The 25,033-nt window shown below is 41.1% G+C and overlaps 1 protein-coding gene across 1 annotated transcript in view; it reads left to right on the top strand.

The window, feature by feature from the left end:
- Positions 1-20,248, top strand: part of c1qtnf12 (C1q and TNF related 12) — a 30,137-nt gene extending 9,889 nt beyond the window's left edge. The window contains exons 2-8 of the mRNA XM_033628037.2: positions 8,700-8,804; positions 8,983-9,094; positions 9,297-9,481; positions 11,705-11,813; positions 13,662-13,755; positions 17,217-17,295; positions 17,385-20,248. Coding sequence (XP_033483928.1) covers positions 8,700-8,804; positions 8,983-9,094; positions 9,297-9,481; positions 11,705-11,813; positions 13,662-13,755; positions 17,217-17,295; positions 17,385-17,483 — 783 coding nt within the window. The 3' untranslated portion in view covers positions 17,484-20,248. The remainder of the gene's footprint in view (positions 1-8,699; positions 8,805-8,982; positions 9,095-9,296; positions 9,482-11,704; positions 11,814-13,661; positions 13,756-17,216; positions 17,296-17,384) is intronic.
- The last annotated feature ends 4,785 nt before the right edge of the window (positions 20,249-25,033 follow it).

Below are 25,033 nucleotides of genomic sequence, written 5' to 3'. Positions count from 1 at the left end.
GCTCAAAATTTGAACAAATCAGAGCAGAGGAGTTTCTAAAGCGTCAATCACTGCTCGTGCAGACTGTGCTACCAACACCAGCGTGCACAGCAGCGACAAGGAAGCAGAAGAAGACTGACAACAAAGAGCTTGCTTTCACTTTCACAGAAGACGACCAACAGTCTTTTTCTCATTGCTGGTGGTTGTTTCTAAGCTATCCTGTTTTCAAAGCTTCTCCCGAAGCTGTGCGCTGAAGATATTGAGCTTGACTGAAAGGGAATGTGCGGGAGAGGCAGGCTGCACCATGAATGTATAAAGTGAACTGGATACAGTGTTGGAGGCAGGGTCCTGTTCATTCGTATGAAAGTTACTCAGTGGCACATGATGCTGAAAAAGCTGGATTTGCGTAGTATGTAATTACCTGTGTCTTCCGCATTATGGGGGCCATAAAGCACATGCACCAAAGACTTACAGTGGCAGAATGGCTAACTGCCACTGTGCTACGCTAACTTGAGTGGGGATAAAATGATTTAATCGCTAGGCTCTTTCGAAATATTATTGGACATGGATCAAATCTTGACAGAGAAATTAGTCATTTTGTAGGTGTTCGTGAAGCTTAAAAATGTTTTAATAGATGTCTCTCTCACGATGTCTAAGCACATGTCTAAGTCTAAGGCGGAATTTATACTTCTGTGTTGAATCGACACCGTTCCTATTACGTAGGCTCTGCAATGACGTAGAGCTTACGCTGTAGCCTGACGTGCACCTCCCCAGAAATGTAACTAAACGTTGCAGCGATGCAGACCTCCTGTCTATTTCTGTAAGCTGAAACCATTTCCCTCAGTGGAAACAAAGCTTTTATTTATTTTAATTTCACAGATAAGAAACAATAAATTGTAAAGACAATAAAACCTCCACAAAATAGCACTTTAAGTCTTGTGTGTGATTTATCCTGGCTTCATATGAGCAGAGGAAATCTCTGCTAGCTGCTAGGCTAATTTATACAATGTAAAATGCCATAGGCTTGTGCTAATAACGTTAGCATGTTATATTTTTTTTGGAAAACATGTTAGTATGAGACACTTGTTTTGTCAGTGAACCTTGTGAGTTGTAATGGAGCCGAATTTTGTAATGTTACCTGTGTTTAATGTTGCTGTTGTCCCTGACTTCATATGAGAAGACGAAAAGTTCGCTAGCCGCTAGGCTAATTTAGACAATGTAAAATACCATAGGCTTGTGCTAATAACATTAGCATGTTGTATTTGTGGGGAAAATGTGTCCAGATAAAGACAAGTGTTTGTCTGTGAATGCTGCGAGTTATAGTGAAGCTGATTCGTGTACTTGTGTTTGAAACTGTCTCTATTAAGCCATGTTTAATGTGTGTTTAATGTGTGTTTTGAATCAACTAAACTTTACAGCACTTCACAGAAGCCCTGCAGCTGACTAGTGTTTTGAGGTGTAACTGCAGAGTGACACAGACACACCACTGCACAAGTATAAATCCTGATTAAGGGAAAAAGTCTTTTTAGGCCCCATGACATCACATGGTGTTGTAATTCCACATTTGGCCACTACAAAAAATTTGCTTCAAAGCCTGGTGCTGTTCCTGGGGGCTTGAGCTGCACAACATGACTCCTCCTGGCTCTGACTGGCTGTTTTTATTCAGGCGTGGTGGATTTTTGCAAATGCCATTATAGGAGCACTCAGAGGAACATGATTTTGCTGGTAATACTCTTGTAAAATGTTGAATGCAGAGCTTGTGCTTGTGGTGGAGTTTCTTTCAATTGTTGTGTATTTATGCGTAACTAGGATGTGAATATTTCTTCCAAACCCTGGACACAATGCGTCCCATTCTTAAGATTTGAAGCCTCAGTAATGTGTCATGATTTAGAGCCCCATCAACAAGGATAAACACTGTCTAGAGGTCTTAAAGTTTCTCACCTTCAGACAGAATACCTGACACATTCTCTCGGTCCGTGCTGGAAAGGCGTGTGCTCACACCTGCTGACAGACGAGGCCACTTTGGTGCACTCACACATCAGCGGTGATCAAAGCCAGAGCCCTGGTGTTCTTCATCAGCTCTCAGACTGATACCTGGATCTACTCCCTCCCCACTTTGTTCACGAGTTGTATGTGCTGATACAGAGCTATGCGAGGGAATCCGTAATTTACTTTACGCCACAGTCAATAGCGGCAAGTGAGAGATTGAACGCTTCTGACAGATCTTTCTATGTCGTCAAGCAATATGGTTTTCATGTCTGCATGTGTGGAGTCTTTGATGTTCTCAGTCGAGACAGAGACTCACCTGCACACAATGAATCAGATTTTCTTTTGGCAAGTTGTGTGAGCCATCCCAGCCGTCACTTCATAGTGTATGTTACGCTCTGACAGTGCACATGCTTAAAATAAAAACACAATCTGTTTAATGGAAAGAGCTGAGCATTCCTTAAGCTGATGATTGGATTATTTATACAGTGATTTGCTGTTAGTTTTTAGCTCAGAAATGAAGGTAATAATTACCTTGGTCAAAGCCTTTCTTCCTTGAGCACAGAAAATCCTTGAGGGCAAGGTTTTAATGGTTTAATTACAATGGCGTGTGTTAAAGAGGATAACAAGCTCAGAGTATGGCTGATTTCCTGGCAATGATATGCTGTCTTTTTTATTATTATGTACGGAATGGCTAAGATGTGTAATTATAAGTCACATGTGTGGGCCAACCTGCACTGCGTCTTTTCTCCGAAGAAGTGAGACAATGATCTATGACATGGATATAAACACAACAACTAATGTGAAGCTTTGATTTTTTAAAAAAAAAAAAAAATTAGCGCCCACTGGCTCGCATAATAGGGTGAGTGTTTTTTTCTATCGCACTGAGCTGTTTGAGGTGATGATTCACAGTTTGACAATCATCCCCAGTGGAAATATACTCAAACTGCCACAGGCAGGTAACACTGGTACAACCCCAGCGCCACTGCAACCTCAAGTCATCAACATGTTAATATTTGTTCAAGTGTACAGGACTGGTATGTCAAAGGAATGGTTCAATATTTTGGAAAATTTCATGTCTGTATAGTAACTATGAAGCTAAGCTAGCTTAGCTTAGCATGAAGACTGAAAACAGGGAAACTGTTAGCCTGGCTCTGTCTAACATCTGTCTACCAGCACCCACTTATTAACACATAACTTGTTTGTTTGTTTAATCCGTGCAAAAACCAAAGTGTAAAGACAACATGTTTTGATTTTACTGGGGGTAAGTGCCTGCTTTCACGTCACCTGACAACTTGGCTCGGGCTGGTTATGTGAACAAACATTGAGTTTACATTGAACAGACTTTGGTTGGTCTATGTTGGCTTGTTTTTCAGGCACTTTGGTGTTCTAAGTAAAGCTGGATATATCCGAGCTTTCCCAGTCGTCATTACGACTTAGATGTTGACATGAACTCCAGGAAGTCAGAAATAGTCCCAAAGTCCAAAACAAAACCCACAATTTGACATTTTTACTCTTCAGTTAATGCACAGATTTCGAAAATAAGATAGAGTAAGTTAATTAGTGAGTTTGGAAGTGCAGGTTGGCAGGTTTTGTTTCCTTTGAGCAGAGCCAGGCTAGCTGACTCCTCCTGTTTCCAGTCTTTATGCTAAGCTGAGCTAACTAGCTTCTAGCTATAGCTTTAAATTGAATGGACAAATATGAGAGTGGTGTTGATTTCCTTAATTAAAGGTCAAAACACAATGACGGCAAACGACACCCATAAAAAAATACGTCCCTATTATTTTCAATGTATAACCACGCATCAGCAGCGGCTAGACGCACTTCATGCCAATGTCTTATTTCCAGCCTTGTCGCCCCTGAAATGAAATGCATTTTCCCCCCACTTACCATCTGCTTGTACATACCAGCTCCTGTAGCAGCTCTTTTTTTCTGCTCCTCTAGCAGTTCGACTCCTCTCCTCACCACTTATGCATAAAAGGAAGTCTGTTGCTGTTGCCTTGTTTCATGTGTGACGAAGAATGGCTGAGGAGAAGCTCGTTGTTGAGGTAAAAAAATATCCTGAGCTAAACGACCCATAATCCCGTCATTATGAAGACAATTGCCCCAAAGAATACTTCCTGGCAAGTCATAGCTCTGGAGATGGGCTCTCCAGGTGAGAAATCAAGCACACATGATTTTAAGCTAATGCATAAGTGGAAGGGGTGCAGATCTTAAGTAAAAGTAGTAATAACTTTGTATGGTCATCTATTGATGAGCTGCACTGGGCTGGCAGTGTGTTTTCAGCATAACTCTTGGAACAAAAGCAATTAAGTTTAAAGCAGCTTTTAACAACACTTAATAGCTAGAGCCAGATATTTCCTTCAGGATTTTGTGGCGACTAAAAATGAAGCTAAAAGATTTAATTCACCAGGTGGCCAGAAACAAGATAAGGTTGCTCAGTAAATGCTGGATGTGTAAATAATAGGGCTGGGTATCACTGAAATAACCCACCACAAGGTAGTATTGAAATATGTGAAGTCAAACAATACCTGCATTTGATGCTTTTTGCACCGGGCTTCGGATCCCAGTTCCCCTCTGGATCAGCAAACTTTCTGTTGCCGCCGTGTCTAGAGCCACTCCCCTCTGGCAAATGGTTAGTTCAACAACTGCCCGGTAACGCAAGCTAACATGAGCAGCCACTAACATCCAACACCAAGTCACTCAACGGTCTGAACACACTCACACCAGCACCAAAATGGCTTGGCTGTGTCGTTACACCGGTTAATAACTGTAAACTTAGCCGTGTGTGATTCTTAAAGTTAGCCCTGTCATTGTGTGTGCGCGGGCAGCTCTCTGTCCCCAGTGCAGAGCTCACACTCCTGCAGCAGCCGCAGCTACAACCCATATAGTCTGTGGAGTGGCAAAGTTGAGTTGGCTTTAATACACTCTACTCTGTTCACATTAAGGGAATCTAATTGTCACTTTAAAAGTACTGGTATTGGTACCAGTATCATAATTTTAACAATATCTAGCCCTAGTAAATGAGCTGTTTGATTCCAGGTTCTCCTTACCAACTTATTTCTGCTGCCCCCAAGTTACCACAAAAAAAAAAAAACAGTAATTTGAGGTTTAAGTTTTTCTCAAAGTATCACACTATTCCTATAAAGCTTACATAACTAGTATGTTAATGAAAATGAAAAATTGACATGTCAAAGGAAAAAGCAGCTTATCCAACAAGCTCCCAGTCTTATGGAAACAGTATTGAGTAGCATAAAAGTATTCTTGTCTTGACCAAATCAGTCATGCTTTTATCTGTTTCCAAACCTCAAAATCACAACAAAAACACAGAATGATCCAACACGCAGCCAGCGCAGGGCCTGTTAAGTTGTTTATTTTGTCTGCTGTCAGAGAGAAGAGAAAGTCAGAGAGAGGGGAGGGGGAGACAGGGAGAGGCTGCTGCAAATCCCAAACATAAAAAAACAATTTTTATTCCAGTATATTGTAAAAGACAAACAAGGAGTAACTTTGTTGTGGTGGAACTAGAGGCAAGTCTTTAACAGTGAAGAAAGGGTCATGTTGGTTTTGTAGATAAGTGATCCGTGTCCCGCTGCCAACCCTAAACAAATTCCATTTCAGGCAGCTCACCTCTATGGCTCGTCTTTATCTCCTCTTCTATCTCAACTGAAGGCACTTGACATTTGGGGAAGGGTTAGAGTAAGATTCAAGCTGGAATTCGTTCAGCTTCACATTTTTACCAAAATGAAAACACATCAGTTGTAGCACTGTGCATAAAAACGCTTCTTGGAGTGTTTCTTATCTCCCTAACAGATCCCAGTCTCCTATACAGTAATTTATTATAAATTTCAGATAAGCAGATCGAGCGTACACACGATTAGGAAACAGACTAACAATCTTAAATCATCACTCGCCCTGGTACACATACTGTATATACATGTGTTATCTCGTTTATTAAATTTTCCATCATTACATTACTCAAACAAGCAGTATTAATAAAAGAAAATACAAGTATGTCTTTTGGTGACGGAGAAAGTGTTGGCCATTTTGACGTGTTGTTTTAAACTACAGTAATTGAAGACTGCAATCCACAGAATCTACATCACACGTACACGGGGCAGACTCATTTTTCACCGCAGTGCTCATGGAAATTTTCATGTGCTGAAAAAAATCAAGGTTTGTTTACATTCATCCGAGCACATTGGGCAAATAAGAACTGACGTGGCACCTGAGTGAATTATCTGGAATGAAGAAATAAGCATGAGGTGAGGCTTTTGGAGGAGAATGGTGACTAAACTTAGATGGCAGATTGAAAGAGCCTCTTTTGAGGAATTGCAGTCGACTGGACAGGAGAGACAGAAAGAGAGAGGTTTCCCAGTGTGACCTTCCTTGGTGTCTGGCACCATTTAATTGTATCTTAGGGCAGGATTTTCCAACGATGGTTTTAAAGGAAGAAATAATGACTCATTGGATTTAGCTTCGTAGGTACGGTCTTTTGCATCATGCCTCAATTGGGCAAAAATTATTTAGAAATAAACTAGTAAATAGTATTTTTTTATAGGCTGTAATTATTGAGTGAGAACACAGCGGCTTTATTCATTCCACCACCTTGATTTGATTCATTCAGTCTGATAACATTTTAAAATCTTCAAGAGACACACGATTAAATCATGTTATTCCCATTCAAGTTAGCAGAGCATTAAACTGGTTCGGCCGGTGGAAGTCTGTAGTACACTCGCTTTATGGGCCCAATGATGCGGAAGATTCGGGTAATTTTACACCCTGGAAGTTAACCTTCTTTTGGCTTAATGTATCACTAAGCAATTTTCATAGGAATGAACAAGGCCCCACCTACAATGCTATCTCCAGTTCTCTTTTTACATCTATGGTTTTGAAGGCTTGAGTCTGGCATCTTGGCTGTCGCCATCTTGGATTTTTGGAGCCAGAAGTCACCATACTTGAATGAGCGGGTGGAGGTGACCCCAAAGCCCTATACATACTCCGCAAGAACAGAGAAATGTGTTCTTTTTCTCAAGGTGGCAAGAACAAGAGCAAAGTTCTTTCTGGCCAGGACATTTCATACTTCAAGAGAAACGCAAGTGCAGAACTCCTGGGAGGTCCTCATAGGCCCCTCCCACTGCCGCATACGTCACACGCTTTTCCGCATTATCTACGCCCACTTCAAATTTCTGACCAATCACAAAATAGTTCTCGGACACCACACAAGAAAAAAGTTCTGCCCAGATGAAGTGTCAAGAACAAGCTCTAAGAACTCCCAAACCAGGGCTGCAAGAAAAAAATGCAGCCCTGTGAGAGAGAACAAATTTCTCTGCTCTTGCGGAGTATGTAAAGGCCTTAAACTAGCTGCTGGCTTGGTTAGCATCGTACATTTACAGCTATGGTTAATTGTTATAATACTAATGCTAATTTTGCTAGCAAAAAATAGGCTTAAAATCATTAAAACAAACTGAATTACCGGAAAAACTGAATGTTTGACTCCTTAGAGGGTCTTGTAGTACAACCAAACACTGAACAAGACTTTTTAGGGCTCATTTATACACCCTTTATGTACCAAAATGGATATGTCCGTTTAAAACGTTGTAAATGTCACTGCCCAAATACTTCCATTTATCTTTTATGATGGCATATATACAACCAATAAATGGCACTAGAGGGCAAAGTCAAAAGTTTCACACGATGACGAACGAGGTGACAGGGGAGGAGGTCATAATGATGTACCATTAACGGAGAATTCTTTTCACTATGATATGGTTTCCCTCCATTCCGCCGTTTTTTTATGTCTTCATTATCTCCTACGGTCGTATCATGCTTGAACTATGCTACACTGCCCCCCTGATCTCTGATGGTGCTACTCTATTTTGTCCATATCTGTTAGCTTTCAGAAAACATACACAAATACTGACGAAATGAAGAAGGCTCTATCCTTGTCTGTATACCTATCCAACAACTTTCATGAATTTAAAACACACAGATATAGCGATGGCTAGGGTTACGCCTGTACTCAATGAATCTGGGGTAATACCATGGTTACGTTACCTAATCAGTGGTGTCAACGGATGGCAACCACCTGTCGCTCAGAATGGCCCCAACCTTAATTATGCACAACATTAAGCCATCTTAACATTTAAGCAGGTGAGTTATATAAAGATTCACCTCTGTACAGTTGTCACACCAGGGAAATCAGCTAAAGAGACCAAAACTGTTGTTGGCCAGCAGACAGCCTGTCACTCAAAGCGGCCTGCCATTAAATACATGAACCTTTAAGCCTAAATAAAATGTAAACAGTCGAGGTTTATAAAAAAATCGCCCCCGTACAGTCGTCATGAATGTTGAAATTAGCTACACAGACCAAAACTGTTTTTTGTACCAGGCTGTAAACATGTTTATTTCTTCTGTAAAGTTGGACATTTTAACATGGGAGTCTATGGGGATTGACTCACTCTTGGAGCCAGCCTCAAGTGGCCATTAGAGGAACTGCAGTTTTAGGCACTTCAGCATTGGCTTAATTTTTCTGCCCAGGAGGTTGCCGCTTGGCGTATACATTTTTTGTAATGCTGTTTATTTTACTATGCAGCCTGTAAACCATTCTGAAAAGACACTTATTATTAATTATATCGTAATTTTCCTTGATATCCTTTATTTCGAATAGGTTAATGCTCACATTGGTCCATTAATTCATAATAAATTCTTTGTCTGTGTCTTTGTTTCTCCTGCAGATTTCAGACAACCAGCGAGTGGATCCACTGGGATCATGGATGGACTTTGTCAAAAGACCTGTTGGCAACTTCCCTGGAAAATGTCGCAAACGCAAACGACCCCTGGTAAACCCAGTAGATGGACTCTGTGTCTTGCAGTTCTTCAAACAGTTGCACTTGATTTATGATAACTGGCATGTTTTCTTTGTTTACTACAGCAACTGGTGAATAAGACAAACTTGCATAATGACTTTCAGATCAAGTTTGATGCATGACAATGTTTTGTATATCTTTTCTCTGCAAGCCGGGCCCACCTGGTCCTCCAGGTCCTCCTGGCCCTCAGGGACCTCCTGGCTCTCCTGGGGCTGAAGTGACCCAGGAAGTTCTTTTGCAGGAGTTCAAAGACATGATTAAAGGTAGAAACATGTTGGTTTTCCAGCCCAGGCACATTTCAGCTCCCCATTCTTTATTTTTGCAGAGATAACCTACAGTTAACATTTGGATATGCACAATTTTATGTCCACAATATAATATTTCATCACATTATCATGAGAAAATAGTTTGAAAATCAATGCTTACTCAATCTGCACTGTTATGACCTGGATGTTTCTCTGTCAGAGGCTACAGAGAGGAGAGCAGCAGCACTGGACAGACAAACCAGCCCCAGCCAGCTACCTACTGCTCTCCTCACCCTGGAGGGGATGACCTCCTACCGGCGAATAGAGGAGGCTTTCCACTGCAAGCTCAAGGGACCTGTGGTGGTCGACAAGAAGACTCTGGTGGAGCTCCAGAACTTTCAGACAGTATGTTTGTTTGAAACTGAGTAAATGTTTATGAACTGGTTCGGCTTTGCTCCCAGTGCATGGCTGAAAAAGAAAAAGTTTTGGCTAATCCTCCTCTGCATGGTTACACGCTTTGTTTCTGACCCATTTGCTTCTCTGTCTTAACTGTGTTTGAAAGAGCGAGTGTTTGGTAATCATCGCTTAGTTTGCATGTGGGGGAATTATGAGAGGATCATCCCTTCGCTGGTAACTGGCACTGGCAAAGCATGTGCTGCCACTCTGAGACTCAGACTGGCTCTTTGGTCAAAAATATCTACTTTTTCAATTCTACACATCACTCTCTGGGCGGCATACAAAAGGCACTCTGTCTCTGACTTGGAATAAAGTGTGGAGAGGACAGAAATAGACACTGTTTGAAACAGCATGCTGTAGTGGAAGAACTATGCCCTGTTGGGATGGGCTGACAAGGCTGGAGGAGGGAGGATTAAGCTTTGCTGAACTATTTAACATGCTAACACAGCACTATGTTAGAATAGGCGTGTTACTATGGCTTTGGAGAAGATGTTGTACATGTTTTTGCAGAGTCAGAAGTAAATAGACAGACAAAAATAGAACACAAGGCAACCGAGGATTAAAATTAACATGTCTTCAGGGGCCTTTAAGCCTCGTCACACCAGAAAGTGGAACAGTGAAATTCGTCTACATGTCTTCATGAAATATGTGGCTCCATATAGGCCTGTCATGATAATTATGTCATCAGCTTATCACCAACATTTTGGCGCATCAATCCCCATCCATTGCTTGCCCGATTCCTAAGAAGACTAAAACCAAACTTCAGAGATGACACAGCGTAGCTTACCGATAGCCTGCGGCTGCACTTATGGAGTGAAAAAGGCACAGTCCTGATGGTTGTTAGCTTGCCAGTCCCTGGCAACAAGCCAACAAATCTGTCGTTTGTTGTTATACCCTCCAACAACTTTATCCCCTACTCCGTAAATCCACCATCAAACCCTCTGACTCTCAGACCGTCCATCCACGTGAGCCAACTGCAGCACACCGGACGGATTATGGAGGTAACTGTGGTGTTCCAGGAGCTTCTCTAAGTTTGTCTGTTAGTTGCAAGATTCATCACTTAGTTTTGTTTTTGTTGGTTAAATTCTGTATGAAGTCTCCAACTGAGTATTTTTGGGCTACTTCTAAGAAGGTACTACAATTTTATATATACTTTCTTGTATATATTTACAGGCATTAATTACTTTTAATGACTTTTTTAAACGTTTTATTCCAAATTCCATTTCTAGTGTCTGAATAGTCTCAAGACATAAAAGTTCATTGCTCTTTTAAATGGTTTTCTTGTATTATTATGCCATTATATTATCATTATATCAGTGATGTAAGATGGTCTCAACATGGGTAATATTGTTTATAACTAGGGATTTATGATAATATCGACAGGTCATTCATATCATCCAATATTGGCCTTAAAATGAAGTATCGGAAATGGCCAACATTCTTTTTATTAACTTGCACAATTAATAAGTATTACATACATTGAAAAGTTTTGTATTTCATGTCTCCATCTGCTGGCTGGCCATCATGATAAAAGTATGTATGTATATTATGATGTTAATTCCATTACAGAAGAGACTTGATGATCACTAAAATTAGGTGGGGAAAAAAGTGGATATATCGATATCGGTATCGGTTATCGGCAAATGAGTTGTTAGATATCAGCATATCATATATCGGCAAAAAAAATCCAATATTGTGCATCCCTAATTATCACATTTCTTTTTCTGGGACAATATGTCGTCCAACCAAAGATGTTATGACATGCCGAATTCTATGAGCCTAGTGACACTGTGACAACTTGCAGGTCTAGTGGGTAAACTTTAGCCAGTGAGCTAACTGCTAACACAGCCTAGCTTGCGCTAGCTCTCTGACGTTCTTTCTGCTTTGTCTTTACTGTGCCATTTACTGTCCCCTGACATTTTGTTCTCAGGATTGTATATCGTGTCATTCAATACAGAGTTAATGAAGAGATAAAAGAAGCTCTCCAAGCTAATGAACTTGCTAAATGTTAGACAGCAGGCGAGGTATCTTGGTCGCTAAAGGACCAGTTTATTCAAAAGACTATGAGTGTTTGTATACCCTTCCTCTTTTGTTGAGAGCTGAACTCTGACTATCTCCCAGAGAATTCATTATCACTCTAAAATGTACTAATATAAGGTTCTGTGCTTTCAGCCACCAGCTAAAGGAGCCTTCCTCAGAGGGACAGGAATGGACCAGTCTACTGGGAGATTCACTGCTCCCATCACTGGGATCTACCAGTTCTCTGCTAACGTCCACATCGGTAAATCACAGTCACTCTTTTATATGGTATCACAGTACATATAATATACTGAGGCCTTAAGAGTTTCAAACAGTCAAGGAGCAGTCCTGGATCCTCTAAATTTTGTACATAATTGATTAAGCACTTCAGGGCCATGACACATGTTGCATTTTTTACACCCTCAAATCCATTGTTTTCAACGTAGACGACTGAAGACGAGCTCAAAAGCAACAACAATGTTGTGCCCTTCAAACTTTCCCAAGTGCCTTTTTTTCAGGGCGTGACAGCTGAACCCTGAGATAAACATAGTTCAGCTCATGGAACTAATCACAAGCAGATATCTTTCATTTATTCGGTAACTATCAGCCTGTGGTAAATAAGGACGAGAAATTGATCATCTTAGTGTTGGGCTTTACATCTGTCCCACAAACGATGTTTTAAAATACAACACCTGAAAGAAGGTCAGCTCCATCACTGTGCAACATCAGGCACAACCCTGCCCTTAGAAGTAGGCATAGCACCCAGTGCCTGACCTCACATTTTCCAGGCATTAAAAGACACGATGTGTTCTAGTCCTTAATGTTTTGACTGACTGTTTACTGAGCCCCACGCCCCCCCTTATTTACTGTTGCTGCACCTGTAAAACATTCCTCTCCTTCACAGCACCTATGAATTTTGGAATAATGGGTCCTTAATTTCAGACAGAGGCAGACAAGACCATTTTATTTCTAGCTGACAATGATTGGTTTTCATCCCTGACATGACATCTGACAAATTCCATCAGTTGTAGCTAGCTTACTTTAGCTCCATGGGTTAGTTGAAAAAGCTGTCTTGGTCTGACTTTTTAATATTTCCAGCTGACTTGTTTTAAAGTGACAACTCTGTAAAAAGGGTCTTAAATATGATGTTTACCTACATGATATTGTGCTTAAAGACTGAGGCTAAAGCTACATGCCCCAGGAAAAAGGTAGCATTTTTACCAATTGATAACTCATGTAAAAGATGTGGAAAAATAGAAACAGCTCTGTTCTTGTACACAGGTAATCCAGACACTCAAAAAATGATATCAATAAGGAAGGAGATATTAAAAGCTTTTATTGTAGTGGTTAAATCATGAAAAGAGCCAATATTTTTCAACCACAGTGGGTCTTCATCACTGCTTTCAAAAATGTTTTTTAAATAGTTTTCCGTCCTCGTTGATAATTTTTTGCAGTGTTTGGATTGCCGTCCTGTGTATTCAGTTGTTTTCCACTCTCCACAAGCACCCGATATTATGATCTATGCTTGATTATACAGAGCAACCAGTCATCTCTTTTTCCTAGCGGTGTTTTTGTATTACAGTGTAGAGCTAGTAAGACCAAGTATTAAAAGTATGTTACGGAAAAATGAAAGATCAGACTGTCCGTGTGTTCTAATATTACCCTGTTTGGCTGCTTAGCTCACATATTTGTTCATATTTTCACCTTTTTTGTTACAAGATAAAAGTCTTTCAGGATGACGACTGATGTATTTAACAAACTTAATGCTATCTCAGGTAATGTGAGCTGGGATTGCTAGAGTGTAAACTGCACCAAATCCAATAAAGAGCAGGAACGAACCACTAACACACAGTTTAATCCATTACTTACACTTCTGCTCTTGTGTTTTTGGTTTTGGAGTTGGAAAGACTAAAAAATCCGTCATCCAAACTCTTTATAAACAGACTATCAACAGCCTCATGTATACAGACAGCTTCAGGGTGTGGAGAAATCCATAGCCTGACAGGCCTGTTGAGTTTTGTTCACTTCAAGGGGAATATATATATGTATTTGTGAGCAATGGCTGAGTCAGTATCCACATGTTGATTGTGAACATTTTACCTCCATGCAGACCACAATGAGGTGAAGAGGAGCAAGAGTCAGCTCAAGGCCAGGGATAATGTTCGGGTGCTGATCTGCATCGAATCACTCTGCCACAGATACACGTAGGTATTCTGTATTATTAAGTGTGCTAACATGCGCACTCACATCTCAGTTTTGAGTCTTATTCTGGTTTAAATCTTATCCCAGATTTGATGTTAACATGGAAATGGATAAACCTGGTTACTCATGAATGCACAGTATCAGGTTTTGATCGTGTGTGTGCATTTTTGTCGTGACTCCTAGATGTCTCAGCCTCTACTTTCTGTACCAACAGAGCATGTTCAGAAACATGGATAAGATCTCCACATGCCACAGTATTCTGTTTTTTCTTTTGGAGTACTTCAGGAAGCATATCCTGCATTTACATGGACAGTAAATGCCCTTGTTGTTAAAGGGACAGTTCACCCCCAAATCAAAATTACATATTTTTCCTCTTACCTGTAGTGCTATTTATCAGTCCAGACTGTTTTGGTGTCAGTTGCAGAGTGTTGGAGATATCAGCTGTAGAGATGTCTGCCTTCTCTCCAATATAATGGAACTAGATGGCACTCAGCTTGTGGTGCTCAAAGTGGCAGCAATGTCCCTTTACAGAAATCATGACCCAGTTACTCAAGATAATCCACAGACCTTGTTTTGAGCAGTTCATGTAGGAACTATTTTCTTCACCTGGCAACTGTATCACTGCGCAGAAGGAAGTGTGTATCTACTCATGGACGAGAGGCTTGTGCTTGTGACAGTGCAAGATGAAAACCTTAATGGCGTCCTCCTCGGCTGAGCAGTAATGTTAGCTAGCTCAGTGGTGGTAGGTGAGCTAGCAGTACATGCACACTTTGTTTTGTGCCATGTTATGGTTAGCAGGTGTAGTTTGGCAGAAAGAAAATAAAATGTTTCCCACAGACTTAAAAGTTATGTGTGGCGGTAGCTGACAAAGTTTTGTCATTTGTTGTTTGTCTCTTTGTGTGTGTGCGTGTCCTCGTGATCTTTCCATGTCCCCTCTCTGCATTGCGGGTCCTTAAACAAAGCCCAGAGTGTCGTGGGGTGGAGAATTGATCTGTGTGTTCAGTTTAAGGTCGGATCAATCAGAGCTGATCAGATCAGATTGGTGAATTAGAGGAACAGCTGCTGCAGAGGCGAGTGAAAGCAAACTTTCTGTTGCTGCCATCGCACAGATCAGATGCAGTGCTGGACTGCAGGGTGCATAGTTTGGACAGAGCCAGTTTCACGTAAAGTAGAATGGAAAAATTATGGGCAACACTAAAATGAGAGTGCTGTTGTTCTAAGAAATAGACTATTTTTACATGAATTAAAAAATGTCTAAGTCTCATTTTCATTGTGCCTGGCACTGTGCTGCTTTGTCTGTGCCCAGAGTACACAATGCACTCTGGAGGTATTGTGCTTTGAATAAACAGACACTAAATATAATCCAACAGCGCTCTGAATTAATGGTCCAACTCCAAAAATAAAAATCAATAAGTGGTGGACAATGCTGATACTGTGGCGGGCCGCCACAAAGAAATAAATGTGGGGGAAACCTTGCTACATGAAACTGCTCACAACAAGGTCTGTGGATTATCTTGAGTAACCCGGTCATAGTTTCTGGAAAGAGACATTGCTGTTGAATTTTTCAAATATATTTTTTGCTGCTTTGAGGACCACAAACTGAATGAAATCAAGTTCCATTATATTGGAGAGAAGACAGACATCTCGACGTCCGGTATCTCCAACACTCTGCAACTCACACCAAAACAATCCAGGATGACAAATAGCACTACAGGTAAGAGGGAAAATATGTATGTTTATATATTCATTCCTTGAATCCAAATCGAATTCACTCTGCCGAAAACTCTCTGTTACCTCAATAGATTGTATCCATGTGGTTTTTATTTACATGGCTAAAGCACATGCAGATCAGTCATACCACCTATCACCAATAAGAGTTAATAAAACTGATCTAGGGAACAATTACTCTGACAACAACAACCATCACGTTGCATTCTTGACATTCTTGTTTTGACAAATTGTTTACTTTCCTTGTGTAACAGTGATATTTTATTGGCGTTTAATGCTGCCTGAACTGTCAACAGAATTTACGAGCTGTTGAAGGTGTTGTCTGTTACTGTTTGTGTGGAACCAGTTTGGCATTTCCTGTATAAAAGCAGAGCAGGTCTTTAAAGGAAATGTCCTCTCACTCGGAGCCCTCGTCCCTGTCGCCTAACTAATCTTTATAGACTCACCTTTGACACTTCAGGCAGCCTGTTACACTCAGCAGCACAGCAGCGAAATGCCCTTGTTTGGGATGTGGGAGTCAGATAATGAAGTATCTGATACAGCGTTTCTACATGACGAGAAATTACAAATCCAGTCGGGGAAGGTTTTGAGTTCTTTCCAATATTTCAAAATCTCTATTTACATAAAGTCAGTGAAAACTGCAGAAATGAATTGCTCCCTCAAATCTCCCCCGGACTGCGCAGAGCTCCGCAGCCTCCCTTCTAGCTTGGTACAATGAGGAGAACGTATAAATAATATTATTATGATGGGTTACCTAACCCAAAAGAGTCCTTGGCTTTTGGTTCTTTCGAGCCAAAGCCCCAGCCAGTCTCGTCCTCCCACACATGAAAATGCAGAGAATGTGAAATGAGGCTCATTGTGATGGCAGTTGGAGTGAAGACAAACATGATTGATTTGCCATAAAAATGTAGCATTTTCCACTTAACAGGAGCCAGTGCTCTCTGTGTGTGGTTAGAGCCTGCAGTGATGTTACAGCCATCTACACAGACTCTCAGGGCACGGAGTTGTTAAAGGAAAAGTTTGACATTTTGGGAAATACGCTTGTTTGCTTTCTGGCTCAGAGTTAGATAAGAAAATTTAATACCACTGTCATGTTTGTACGCTAAGTATGAAGCTGCACCTGGTTAGCTTAGCTCAGCATGAAGACTGGAAACAGGAGCAAACAGCTAGCGTGGCTCTGTCTGAAGGTAATAAAAGGTGGATTGTTGTTTACACGTAACTTACTTACCTTTACAGTAAATATGAAGCTACAGCTAGGAGATGTTCAGCTTAGCTTTGCTTAGCTTAGCATAAAGACTGGAAACAGGAGGAAGCAGCTAGCCTGGTTCTGTCCAACTATAGTTCTATGACATGCCGTCCTTGAGCATCCAAAACTGACACTGGAGGGGTACGCAAGTCATATTTTGACGTGTAAGGCCAATGACTAATCATACGCATTTGACGAGTTGGGAATGAGAATGTGTTGGGTATGCAGGTTTAGACTGAGCCAGGCTAGCTGTTTCCTTCATGACCTGTCTTTGTGCTAAGCTAATCTAGCTAGTTGCTGGTGGTAGCATCATACTTGTACATACACATGAGTGAGTTTCTCATCTAACTCGGTAAGAAGATATAGAATGATTCCTTAAAAGATAAGGCATTTTGCACTTTAACGATGTCTTAAAGAATGGTAATTTGGCGCAAATTGTTGAAAACACAATATTTATTCTGAAATGTTCTTGTTTTGATATCATTGCAGTTCACTGGAGATGATTGTTGGATTAGAAAGTAACAGCAAGATATTCACTGTCAGTGTGCAGGGGCTGCTGGAGCTGCAGGTGAGCACCACGCTGAGAAACACACTAACATGAAACATCTGTATTGGTGCAAATCTTTCCTGCATCATTGTTGTGTATTTCCTCCACAGGCTGGGCAGTACACCTCCATATTTGTGGATAACGCAGCAGGCGCCTCCATCACAATACAGAATGGGTCCGATTTTATGGGCATGCTGCTCGGTGTATAGCCTCACGACATGAACAAGGCATCATCCAACCATCCACTGCTGCCTTTTTTGTTTTGTTTTTTCAATGGACTGCTTGGTACCAAACCACAGGGGAGGTTTGAAGGAAGGAAGCGAGGCTGACATGGACTTGACTGCTTGTCAGATGGTGAAAGGACAGTGTGAAGAACTCAAGGACTGAGGTTGTTTTTCACAGCGCACCACTGCCACTTCCCCGAGGAACTTGGATGCCTGTCGCTTCACCAATAAAAATAACCTGAAAATAAAGTACATCTGTTACAGTATACTTTTCCTGGTTGTTGAAGACCTTTGCGGTAAACCAAATATCAATGTTTTTTGATGTTCTCTCGAAAGATATTGGAAGAGCTGGAGAACATGAGAAAGTACATTTGTGTTAAATGTGTACTGACATGTTAATGTTTGTTGTCTACGTGATCTATTATGTACACACTCAAGAACTATAGTTATTGTTTATCATGGATTAAGTCTCACACTTATATATGTTATATGGTACATAGACTGTGAGTACACTGGACAATGGAAACATGCTCAATAGACAGAATACACCCTCACGAGACCTTGTCCCACATATGTAATTACAAGGGCTGTCAGAATAATGCGTTCATTTTCATTAATTAACAACAACGCGATTGATCGCGTTCCATGGTACCCTTTGACAAGATGCTTCATTGAAAGCCACAGTGGCTTTGTCACATGATGGAGGCAGATGAGACAATGCTGCTTGGCCCTGTGAGCAGAAAATTACATTTAAAAACACCCGATGGAACTGTTGATAGGAGCATCGTTCTCTGCAATATCTGCAGGGAGGAATTTTCGTACTATCGGAGTACTTGTAGTCGAAAATATCACCTTAACGCAAAGCAATTAGCAGCGAACCCGGAGGTCAGAGCTAGCACAGCCTCTAATGCTAGAGCTAGCAGCCAGCCTCATCAAACCACAGTCGACCAGGTGTTCAGACACAAACTGAGTACGTCTACTTGTGACTGACTAAGAGGACGGGACAGTTGTGTCCAAAATCCAGCAGCCTTACTATGACACACCTGCCAAAATTCTTTTTTTTTTTAATTGCTTGACAGCCATAGTAATTACATATTTTGTCATTTACTATAACTGCATTTTTAGTCATTCTAGCAGTGTGTCCAGCGTCATTTGGTCCACCATTTTAGTTCATGCCAAAATATCTCAACAACTGTTGGATAGATTTCCATGAGATTTTGCACAGACATTTGTGGTCCCAAGAGAATGAATTCTACTGTTTTCGGTGGTCCTTTGACTTTTCATGTAGCCTTCAAGCCCCCAGGAACAGCGCTAAACTTTGAGGCCAAGTTTATAGTGGGCAAACAGTGGCATTACAACTTTTGGGTCTGTTACATAATGCCAAAGACCTTTTCCTATAGACTTACATTGTAAAAGAGACGTCTCTAAATCAGTGGATACATTTTTTTGAGCGTCAAAACCTTTGAGAGATGACTTATTTCATAGATGACTCACTCATATCAGGATTTGACGTATTCAGTCCGATAACATTTCGAAAGTCTAGTAAAGATTCAGGTTATTTTGCGCACAGAGTTCGGCCTTCTGTGACTTTTTGCTCCAGTGAGCAACTTTCATAGGAGTGAATGGGGCCCCGTCTCCAAAGCTTTATCCAGTTCTCTTTATACATCCATGGTAGCCTCGCCATGAGGCTGACATTTGTTGTTTTGAGTGAAATATTGCACCAACTATTGGATGGATTGGCATTAAATCTGATCTCCTCAGGAAGAATTTGTAACCAATGTTAGCATGCTAACCCGCTAAGATGGTAAACATGTTTAGCATTGTACCCACTAAATGTTAGCATTGCCATAGTGACAAGGTTAGCATGCTGATGTTAGCGTTTAGCTCAAACAGTCATTGTGCCCAACATACAGCCTCATAGAGCCGTTAGCATGGCTATAGACTCTTAAAGCCTTTTCACATTACAGCAGGAAAAGAAGGGTCTTGCGCTGTGCTCTCCGAATTGGTTGGTGCCGTGTTTACCACTACCGGACACCCAGTGGCGTTTTACTAGACAACACCACCTAAGCACAATGCCATTGTTGCTAGCATTAGATTGCAAAGCTGCATCTGCATGCTGAAATTTTACAGAGCGAATATCTGATTTGTGTGGTGTCGATATGAGGCCGGTTATATTATTGTACGCTCATGGAAATTTAAAGACACAAGTAATTCCATCTTTCAGTTCAAGCAGTGGTGAAAAGCAACAAACGTCAGCCCAGGTCAAAGTTCAACAAATTTGAATTCTCTTTGCACCACAGATGTCTGTGCAAAGTCAGCACAACACACCACATACACTATAACGGAGAAAAAGCTGGTTATCCACGATTATGTGCATACGCCTTTTTTAAATGTGTCAGACAAATCGAGATTCACTTCGACTGTTAAGAGCTGTAAGAGAACTGTTTTTTTACCTTAAGATTATTTTTACAGTCTATTTTGTGTTATCATTCATCATCTTTTTTTTAATTTTTTACTGTATTTTATTATTTTCTTGACATATAGATGTTTGTAATTTATAATAACTAATACACCAGTTACATTGGAAAGCATTGAAATTTACTATGGTATTTATGTGTATGAATCACTTGTTGATTGACACTCGTGGACTCTTGAAACCACAGATTATTGCAAGAATAAAATTTATCTTTTTGCTATTTTTTTATTATCCATATTATGCTGTAATTTGAAATTAAACTTTTTAAAAATGATGCCATTCGGTCTCCGCCCATAATAATGATGGTAATAGTGATGTTCGTTCATTTATAGGTATACTATGCAAAATTTGTAGTACTTTATACAAATAAGAGTACAAAATGAGGGAAATGTGTCAATATCTGAAGTTCAGTTCTGAGATTGTTGTATGTAAATAGTTTTCTGATCAACCCATATCAATTTCAGGCTTAAAATTCCAATTTGGCCCCACCCAGTTTCAATCCAAACTCCACCCACTTCTGGTCTAAACCACGCCCATTTCAAGTACATTTACAGATACAGATAATTTAGTTGGTTAGCCAATTACAGATACAGATACAGATACAGATAATCATGTATTTGCTCAGCCCTAGTTTTTATCTGCAGAGACTGCAGAGTGTCTGGGATGTTTATGGGCGTGTGCCCCCATAGCGCTCAGGTCAGATTGGGGCTTCATTAAAAGGTAGCTTCCAGGTGTCATACGGTAGGCACTAGCCATTCAATAGATGCAAAGAAAAAAAAAAAAAAAAGACAATACCAAGGCAAAACCATAGACTGTAAAAGAAAATGGATGTAGCCACCCTGTCGTCACCCATTGATTTTTGACACCTGTTTTGAAGCCTCAAGTTCAGCATTTTTGTTATTGTGTTGTTTTTTTCAAGCCAGAGGTGACCATATTTGGACAAGAGGGTGGAGCGAGGGGTGGGTTTGACTCATAGATGCCTCGCAGATAGTCTGTCACTTAAAGTTGCCCACTTTTAAGGTTACACCTGCCCAAACGAACTGCACTTAGGGGGCAAACAAACTTGAGTTTGATTGAACCGAACCAAACAAGGCAGGTGTGAAAGCACCCAAAAGAAACATAACTTTTAGCCTTAATTAAATGTAAGCCTGTGAGTTTTATGAAAATGTGCCCCCTTACAGTCGTCATTAATGTTGAAATTAGCTACACAGACCAAAACTGTTTTTGTACCAGGCTGTAAACATGTTTTTTTCTTCTGTAAAGTTGGGCATTTTAACATGGAGGTCTATGGGGATTGACTCACATTTGGAGCCAGCCTCAAGTGGCCATTCAAGGAACTGCAGTTTTTTTGCGCTTTTGCATTGGCTTCATTTTTCAGCCCTGCAGGTTACCGCTTGAGCCAAACACCAGATGAAAGTGAACTTGGGGTTTTACTTTCACTTTTGCTGTTGACCGTGTTTACAAACCATAACCAACATCCTGCTTTGTGTACCTTTAAACACTTTATTATTATCACTTGCTCAAGGCAGGGAAATATCTAAACTTCACTGAGTTGCTGTCAGAATTTCTTCTTTTTCTTCAGTATCTTTGATTTATTTAGGAAAAAAAAGTTCTCTGGAGCTCAGCAAAACATTTCTCTGCGGCATCATTTGAATTGTAAAACACCCCAAATACTTCAAATACCTTTGCAAATGCTGGCAGAGCACCAAGCGAATTCATAACTACCTGTAAAATATTACTAAAACATCTTGAGACCCACTGCACGTCATTTAGGATCATGTGTCCAGGGAGCTAAATCTAATTTGTCTAGTCTGTTTTTAATGTATTTTATATTTCTCAAGTTTCCAGTTTAATTAAAAGTGAATAGCTGTTGTCCATCACAACATGCTGCAGACCGGTTAATGGGCCTTTATTGCTGCTCTTTGGAGATTATTAGATAATCTGTAATATCACTACATTGTTTCTTGGGTGGTCTCACAAAGCACTAATAAGAAAGACTTTATTGCACAAATGCCTATCCAGACAGTAAAATGAGCTTGTTAGCATCATTGCATGAATGCCTTATAATAGAGGCTTCTTATGGAAGCATTGCTGAGATGCCAAGTGTCACATACTGTACCCAAGAACCAACCACAAGAACGTCGCACCCACGTGCTATTTCAGCCACCTACTGTAGACAGGAATGGGCTGCTTGCTGAAAGCCAAAATTTGGAAAACAAACATTACTTTTTTCATTTTTAAACGAACTTGCCACATTTTCAGGCACCAGTTAATGTGTGTTCTTATTTCCCAACAGCTTATTTTTCACATAAACTACCAGTCAGGAGAAATGTTCTGAAAATGACAAATGAAAATAAAGAAAACAGTCCAGACAGAATTAACAGTGTGTGTTAGGTGAGTGAGATCGCTATTCACTTTCCTTTTTTTCACAAGCTGTAGTCTTTCAACATGTTTAACAGTGCGGGGATGACAGACGATATACGTTTACATAATATTTGCTTTTTCATTGCTCAAGAAGCAGAGCGAACGGCACACACTTGTGAGTTGTGATTGTCTTATGTTTTTTTTTTTTCTTTCCAAAATGTGTTTAATGACAGCTATGTGAGCATGCCGTAACGCATTCGCTGCCCTGCAGTGGAACACGGAGCCTGCCAAAGTGGTTGCGAAACCACCCTGCGCCACGACTCTGACAGGAATTTCCCATCGCCCCATTATCAGCATCAGACAAGCTGAGTGATTGCAATTACATCTGCCGAAATGCTAAGAGCAACTGCCTTTTCTCTTTTCCTTCAGAGGAGTGAGGTATTATGAATGGCCCCATTGTGAATCTGTGAGGTTTCTGTCTGCCCAGTAAACCAACATAGTTGTGCTGTGTGGCTTTAATGAGGCCTTAATTATGAGATTCCTCTACCTTAGTGACTGACTCATTGGGTGACGGCTTTAAGCAAATCCCCCTGTGCGCAGGCGTCCCTAAAACAAAGAGCTAAATGTGGCATTTTTAATACTTAACCCTTTTTTTACAAACTCAAAATCCATACAAAGCAGCAAAACCACTTCTCTTTAATATTAAAAGTGCTGCTGTTGACTCCAAACACACACACAATCAAGCGTGGTTATGAAAGGTGACCATAGTTGGAGCCCAAATATGAGCAGGACGTGACATTTTGGCGAGAGGCCAGTCACCAGCCCGGACCCCATGCATTCTGTCTTTCTTCTCTGTTTGTCAGCACTTCCAAACATGGCTACCTGCGGAGAGGAACAGACAGTGAGACTCTCTCTTAGGGATGCCAGGCTCCTGTATATTATGTTTTTAGCATGCCTTGAATTTTTTCACAGCAGCCTAAGTTACTCCAAACAGAGCCGAGCAGTCCAAGTCCTGCTGATACCGAGGCCGGCCTAAACAAACCTGTTGCTGTGATACCGTCCCAAGTGGAGAGGAAGATGAGAGATAATTTCACTGCAGTGGAGCTCATTACTTGCTGGCTTTACCAATAATATTATAAGTACTTGTGCATTTAGGAAGCAGTTTTTATGAGGAGGATATCAGCTGCAACAAATGGCCGTAATAATGTTAAATAAGTCATGCTAGTGTTTTATAAATCTGTTATACATCATTAATAAGAACAGCTTCTGGGTTTTCGGGTTGTGGAAAATCCTCCTCTAGCATGACACTTGCTTTGTCTTTCATAGTTAGCTCTTTACCAGGCTGACTGTCAGCTGTCGGTCAGTGTTCAGGCCATTGATGAGCATCTGTCGCCGTAATTATTGTGATGTGTCCCACACCATTGGCTGTTTCAGCATGTTTAATCGGCAGCACAGCCCATTGGTGAGAACAATCTCTTTGACTGGCAGCTCAGCTCAGCACACAAGAAGAGAAACTGGAGTGAGAAAAGCAAACAAATGACTTAAGTCAGGAGAGCATGAGATTGAATCAAACTTGTTGTATTAAGTAAGATTATTTGTTAGCCATTGAGCTGTTCAGAGATTCAGAGGGAGCTCAGAGTAGAGCCGCTACTCCTTTGAGTCAGAAGGGGCCAGTTAAGGTGGTTCAGGCATCAGACGTTTTCTGGCCACTCCCAACTACCTGGGGTAGACCCAGAACACACTGCAATGCAACTGACCCTTTGCTAAGTCCCACCCCAGACGCAGACTGACCAATCATAACGTAGCATCAGGCTGGCTTAGACCAGGGTCCAACAACAACACAGCTGTGCTCCATTAGGCCCGTTTCCACTGAAGAAGTTCCTGGTACTACTTGGGGGGCAGGAACTACTACAGGAACGTCCTCTCGCTCGGCCCTCTCAACCGCCGTGTCTCCACTGAGAGAGCAGAGTAGGAGGAAGGTTCCTGTAAAGTTACAGGGCTCTGGATGTGACGTAATCGTTGTGCGACCATTTTGACCGGGGCGACGTAGGGACGTAGGGACACCGTTAGCCGTTAGTGGTGTCTGTAATAACTCCGGTCACGGTCCGTGAGAAAAATATTTTTTCCAGCAGATGTCTTAGTTACAACATGATTGAGCTAACTGGAGTAGTTTCATGTCGTATCTGACAACGGGAGGCTTTTAACAGGTGACGTCCTGATGTTAGCTTTGCTGCTGCTGTTAGCTGTCCCTGTCAGCTGATGCTTTCTAGACATCGTAATTTCCCAAAACTGAATAAATACCACACATAGCAACACAAAACTGCTTTGCTAGCTCAATCATGTTGTAATTAAGATATCCGCTGGAAAAAATATTTTTTTCAACGGACCGTGACCGGAGTTATTACAGACACAGCTAACGGCTAACGGTTAGCCCAGCTAATCTACGATAACCATGTTGTTATTTACAAAACGTCACATCCCGCCTTGAGTATATCCAATCAGCACCAAGTAATTCTCAAGCCCCAGCCAGGAGTTTCTCGGGGCGGTTCTGAGTACCTACTCCGAGGCAGGGACTTGTTTAACCCCTGTAAAAGTTCCGGAACTCTGTCCTTCGGGGGTGGTTCCTGCGGTGGAGACACGCACCAATGGCCCTGGCCCAGTAAAATTACCCCGAAGTTCCTACAGTGGAAACGGG

The sequence above is a fragment of the Epinephelus lanceolatus genome, chromosome 8 (assembly GCF_041903045.1).
Source record: "Epinephelus lanceolatus isolate andai-2023 chromosome 8, ASM4190304v1, whole genome shotgun sequence".
NCBI classification, from domain to species: domain Eukaryota; kingdom Metazoa; phylum Chordata; class Actinopteri; order Perciformes; family Serranidae; genus Epinephelus; species Epinephelus lanceolatus.
This window is presented reverse-complemented; position numbering and strand designations above follow the sequence as displayed.